This window comes from Echinops telfairi, unplaced genomic scaffold (assembly GCF_000313985.2).
Source record: "Echinops telfairi isolate 266 unplaced genomic scaffold, ASM31398v2 ScPeMD7_7457;HRSCAF=8495, whole genome shotgun sequence".
In the NCBI taxonomy this organism is placed as follows: Eukaryota; Metazoa; Chordata; class Mammalia; order Afrosoricida; family Tenrecidae; genus Echinops; species Echinops telfairi.
In genome coordinates this window covers 33,223,565-33,229,574 of record NW_022111357.1, presented here as the reverse complement: position 1 = coordinate 33,229,574, position 6,010 = coordinate 33,223,565, and the positions used below count along the sequence as shown (strand labels likewise).

At 56.4% G+C, this 6,010-nt stretch overlaps 1 protein-coding gene across 1 annotated transcript in view; it reads left to right on the top strand.

Annotated features, from left to right (window-relative positions):
- DISP3 (dispatched RND transporter family member 3) overlaps positions 1-3,105 on the top strand; it is a 154,221-nt gene extending 151,116 nt beyond the window's left edge. Inside the window, exons 20-21 of the mRNA XM_045299199.1 lie at positions 687-823; positions 2,921-3,105. Of these exons, the coding sequence (XP_045155134.1) occupies positions 687-823; positions 2,921-3,105 (322 nt within the window). The remainder of the gene's footprint in view (positions 1-686; positions 824-2,920) is intronic.
- The last annotated feature ends 2,905 nt before the right edge of the window (positions 3,106-6,010 follow it).

Here is a 6,010-nt window from a genome sequence, read left to right as displayed (position 1 = left end):
CACACACACACACACACACACACACACACACACAGGCACGCACGCGCAAGCAGCACCTGGTTTCAAATGTCTCTCAAAGACCAAATCCAATTTGGCCCTGCTCCGCCAGCTCTGCAGTGCAGAATTCATCGGGTGAGGAGGCTGCTTTTCGGGGAATAATTCATTTTTCCAGTGTTGGAAAGGAGAATAATTGATCCTGGGTGCAGACGCCTCCCGCTCCTGGCTCCCTCCCCGGGACAGTTTGGTTCTAAATGCAGTCCTGAGACTGGTTAGGTCAGAGTCACAGCGGTTAGTGGGAGGGGGAGACTCCCATGTTAAAATATTGGATTATTTCACTCAACAGTGACGAAAAACAAGATGTAATTCCCAAGAAACGCCAGGCGAGAAAATCATTTTCCCTCCCTGCTTCCCCGTTCCGATTGTTTCTTTTTTTTCTCTTCCTCTTCCGCGACATCTTTGTCTTTTCGCTGGGTCCGAGGGCCTCCTGGTACCATAGGGTCCCCCTCGCACTGCCCACTCTCTGGGGCCCTGCTCGCTCGCCTTGAAAGCCATTCGAGGCCCTTGCCTCTCCCCCCTCCTATGGGTCCCTGAGGAGAGGTTTCTATTCAACTTCAGAGTCAGCCCTGGTGCTTAGCACATCGATAAATTGTGACCAGTTCACCCTGAAGCTCCGACTGACAACCCAGGAAGCTACAAGCTGCCGAGGCCAATCAGGCCAAGAGCCGGCACACCACCTCCTCCAGGAAGCCCACCCTGAGCGTGAGCACCAAGGGCGCTGGCTATTCCTCCCGGGGCCTCCTTGCCACCCTGTGGGACCAGAAGGGTACTGCCAGGTTTGCTCCTTCGACTTCTTGCACCCTGGTCCAAATGCTATCAAAGCTCAAAGCACTGGCACTGAATTAAGCAACCCTTCAGGACAGGGTAGAACTCCCCCGTTGGGTTTCCAAGGTTTTCCATCTGTCCGGGTGTAGACAGCCTTGCCTTTGCCCCACTCGGTGCCCGGTGGGTTCAAACTGCTGACCTTGTGGTTGGCAGCTCTATGCAATACTACACACGTGTTCATTCATTTGACCTGCCCCACAGCCCCATGAGGTAGGTCCTATCAGCATCCCTAGTTTAGAGATGTCGAAAGTGAGGCACCGACTCACAGTCAGGGAGAGTCAGGGGACAAGGACCTGGTCAGTTTGAAGCTGTGGCCTCACGGGTAACAAAGTACCTCCCCGCAGAAGGCCTCTGTCCAGCCAACCCTAACCCTTGGGGGTCCCACATGTACAGATGAGAACCAGGCCAGAGGGTTTTCGAAACTGCAACCTGGCAGATGCAGAGGGCCAGGGCTCTCATCCAGGCACCTCAGGAGACTCGAACAACCAACCTTCCCGTTCACAGTCGAGCACTTACCCACGTGCACTCCTCAGGGACTCCTTAGCACACAGCTGGTGCTCAACACGTGTTTGAATGCTAAATGTTTTCACATGCAGACCCCAGGGCGACCCCTGAGACCAAACCTAAGTGTACAATTGTGGGACACAGAAAACAACACCCCATCACCTTTCCACCCCCATCACCCACACCCACCCCCACTCCAATTGAGCCCTCACAGGGAGGCAGACTATAGCTGCAGGCCAGCTGTTTGAATTCCTGGTTGTGGGACCCGGGGCAAGACTGTCCTCTGAGCCAGTGGCACCGTAGCCTCTAAACCGAACGGTCTAGAATGGAAGCATGCTGAGAGAACAGAATCACACACACACCAACGTGCTGTGCCCACAGGGCGCCCCGTTCATCCTGAGCACTCAGTAGGGGCGAGACATCGGTGGCTAGGATGCTCGAACTTGGGGGGGGTGGGGGGCGGGATACTTCAGGCACTCTTCAAAAGGAACCACCCTCCTCGAGCCAAGTCAGGCAGGGAACAAGCTCTGCATGGGATTGGAAGGGGGTGGTGGTGGCTTTTTTCTGAACAGCAGGAGTAAGGAGGATGAGTTGCCAAGAATTACCTTGAAGAATTTTGTAAACCACGCGCACGTGATTCAGTTACTTCTGGGAGTTGCTAAGACGTGGGAGAGGCTGGCAGAGGGACTTACTGGACCAGAGATAGCCTGTGACGAGGGCTTCATTCATTGAGCCAGTGCATACTGACTGCCTCTTGGAAGCAGGAAGCAACGTGGTTTTGGGAGAACGACAAGCTTGGGGGCCCCCCAGACCCAGCCCAGCCCGGCCTGTTCTCTGTAACTGGCAACCTGGGCCAGGAGCCCTTGCCTCTCAGAGGCCTGTCTGGCTTCCTCTTCCGTACATTGGGGTGACAAAACACAAGCCTCCCACAGATCTCGGCTTCGGGGAGTCGAGGAAATCATGTCGATGGGGGTTGGGTGGAGTTCAGCAAATGCCAGTCGAGCACCTCTCAAGGGCAGCAGCCCTTGGGCACTCAGACCAGCGCACAGCCGACTGTCTGCCTGTGCACAGAAGAAGGTAGATGCCCACAGCTGGGCCCAAGCCTCAGGTGCCAGTTGCTCCTAAAAGCATCAGCACGGATGGGCAGATGGGCATTGCAGGTGCCGTTTTGCAGATGTGGTGCCAAGCTGGGTGCACCGCCGTGTCTCTGTCTCAAAAGCCAGGCTGTTTGCGAGGCTCACGGCAGAGGGAAGGGGAGCCGGGGGAAGAGGTGGCTGAGCCCCTGTGTAGGGACTCATTTACGGGAAATGGAGCCGAGGCAGCTGGGGAAAGTTCCAGAAAGATGCCCCCCAAAGGAGGAAGGGGAAAATGAAGGGAGGGTCCGAGGGTGGTCTGGGACAGAGGTGGACGAGTAGTCCAGGGTTTCAGGGTCTGCAGGAAACCCCCTCCGTGTGTCTCACCTGAACAGTGATTCCACACTCTGGACAGACAGTCCTGCCTCACAGCTAACTGAAATCGTGCCTGCTTCAAGTAGGAATTGATGATGGCAGTGAGTTTGGGCTTTGGCATCCCCTGCTGACCGCCGTCAAAGCACTCGAAGACCCACACCTCGGCCCTGGCCACTCCGTCTGCAGCGTGGTGGTGGTGGTGGTGGTGGTGGCGGCGGCGGCCTGGGGGCCGGTAGCGGCAGCCCAGGGCAGTAACCCTGCTGACAGTTAATTGGCTTTTGTTGGAGAACGAATTCCATCTCGTCTTAATCTTCTTCATTATTCTCCTTGTTCAGCAGAGGCAACACAAGATTAGGTTTAATTTATGGGGGGGAATAGCAAAGTCATTACTCACCTGATCAGGGTCGGATCCGCCTGAGTGCTCTGTGTTCACTGCAGACAACGGCCTGGAGGGAGGCCCCAGCTCTGCTGAGCTGTGGAGGGAGCTCACGGGACTCCGTCCCGGACTCACATAGGGCCCCAACCCTGGGGGCTGCAGCCCATCCTGGTCCTGTAGGGCTCCGATCTCCAAACATCCAGCCTCTTACATGTTTCTCAAGAGTCTCTGGGGATCAAGGGCAGCCACAACGCAGAGGAAAAGGCTGAGCCCCTAAAAACCCAGACCCCCATCCCAGGCTTTGGATTCAAAATACAACTCCCAGGTCCCCTGGTAGCCCGGCCTTGAACTTCCTTGACAATACTGACACCTAGTGGCCTGTGAAGAAACGGAGCCGCCCTGCTGCGGTACCCATGGAAAATCCGGATTTACAGTCATTGAACGGGAAAGGAGGATAGGGAGCTTAATCTGTTGCAAAATCAGAAAGCATCAGGATCCACCAACGAACATGAAATAGAAGGCATTTTACACTTCCTCGTCAAGCACCTAGCACCCCTCCTTCTGTGTGTGGGAGCCCAGCAGGCTCCTTGTCAATGCCTCCCTCTCTGCAGAGCCAGCCTCCGCCGCTGCTCTGCCTGATTTGGGAGCGCAGTGAAGTGGTCCAAGCCTTGGACTGAAAACTCAGTTTCCACTTGCCTCCATGTGCTGATTGTACAGCCCTGGGCGAGTCCCCCAATCTCTCTGAGTGGCAGCTCTTTGACCTATAGTGTGCGGATATCCGCATCGGCCAGAGAGGGCAAGGTAGCTCCGTGGTAAAACTCCCGCCTTCTGCGTGAGACATCTGGGTTCAGTTCCCACCCAGCTGCCACAGATCTACTGGTGGAAGTTGGTGTGTTGCTGAAAACCCTTTGGAAGACAGTGGTCTGCAACCCACCACGGCACCGGTCGGACAGTATTCTGCTCCACCCTGCACCAGGCCAAGGAGCCTGGTGGTGTAATGGTTAGCACTGGGCTGCTAACCACAAGGTAAGCAATTTGAAACCACCGGGCGCTTCGTGGGAGAAAGATGGGGCTTTCTACTCCCGTAAAGATTTACAGTCTCAGAAACCGATGGGGCCAGATCCACCCTGTCCTACCAGTTATGGTGGGTTAGAACAGGCTCCCTGAGCAGTGAGTGGTGGAGTTTGTATTTGGGGGCATCACAGCAGACTCAATGGCAGCTAGCCACCACCAGAGAGGCTGCTGAGCAGATCAAATGCCCTTGTGCACCTGGCACAGGGCCTGGCAGCCACAAGTCCTCCCCAACTGCCTCTTCTTGTCAAGATCCTGTTACTCTCAGGAAGCTCGGTTTCATCAACTAGACTGTAAGCTGCTAACACCAAGCCCTAGCCCCAGCCCCAAGGCAGAGCACCCAGAGCTCAGGGCTCAAGTCAAACCACACTCCCTGCGCCCGAGCTCGGGCCGGCTAGCTGCCTCCTTTCATCCCTCAGCCAGCAATGCTCTGCCCCAGCAGGGCCAGCTGCTCTTCCCTGTTCGCCAAACAGCACCTCGTCAGAGGCCCACCCTGCCCACCCAAGGACTTGCATGGTTGTGTCGAAGCAGGCGGCCTCTCAGTGCCTCTGTTGGCTCATCTGTCCAAATCTCATCTGTGATAGCAGTCCCCACCTCATGAGGAATCTGAAAGCGATCGTGAGCGTGCTGGGTGTGGGTGGGAAGGGCTATCTCGTGTGGAGAATTAGCTTGTTCATTTATTGGGCTCCTCTGTGTTTCTGTTTCGCTACCCAGATCTAGACCGTCAATTCCAGGAGGGCGCATAATGGATGCTCAGTAAACAGCTGGTTGACTGACTGGACAGCTCTCCGGGACCAGGCAGACCTCTGCCCAGCTAATAGGCCGTTGGGAGATGTCACCAACTGCAGGCCAGCTCACTGTCATGAGAGGGTCCGGGTGCCCCCTGCTGGACAGCACGGAGGTTTGCCTTTACAGGAAGCAGCTCTCCTTCCTCACTGTTGGAAGAGTCCCTGTGTCAGTGTGCTAGGTTGCTGATAGGAAGGCTGGCAGGTAAAAACCCCCTCAGAGGAGCTGGAAGAAAGCCCTGGTGATCTCCCTCCGGAACAAAAGAGAAAAGTCAGCCATGGAATATGCTATGACCCAAGGGCACCTGGTTCACATGACGGTTGGGTTCCGGCCTCCCGGGCCCAGTGCAGTGCAGCGGGGAGACGGGGAGGGTGCTCGCTAGAGCCAGGGCACCAAGATCAGGACTCGGGCTTCTCCAGTTACTCTGGGTCAGTTGCCATGAGAGTCTGATGTCCTCAGCCTCCTCGAGGGGTAGGAAAAATCCTCCCTGCCCTCAAGTTGATATCGGCCAGCTAGGGCAGAATAGAGCTCCCCCACCCCCCACCCCCCGGCTCCTGAGGCTGTAAATATTGACAGGAGGAGAGAGCCTCGTGTTTCTCCCCGGGAGTGGCTGACAGGCGCAAAGTGCTGACCTCACAGTTAGCCGTCCACTTTGCAGCCCACTATGCCAGCAGGGCTCCTGGCTCAGGTGCAGAGGGGGGATAATAATGGCCCATCCCCCTCATCGCTCCATAGGTTACAGTATGACAGGCCGCGGGGTGTGGCAGGGATGGGGTATTGGCGTGTGCCCCGGGCACCGCTGAGGAGGGAGACAGCACTAGCGAGTGTTCATTGGCTATCACGGTGCCAGTGCCCGCTGTGAGATGATTCGGCAAGTTAAACTGGCAACAGGACAGGCTCCAGGTCCGTGAGCCTTCAAGCCTGCCGAGGCCTCTACTTTGGT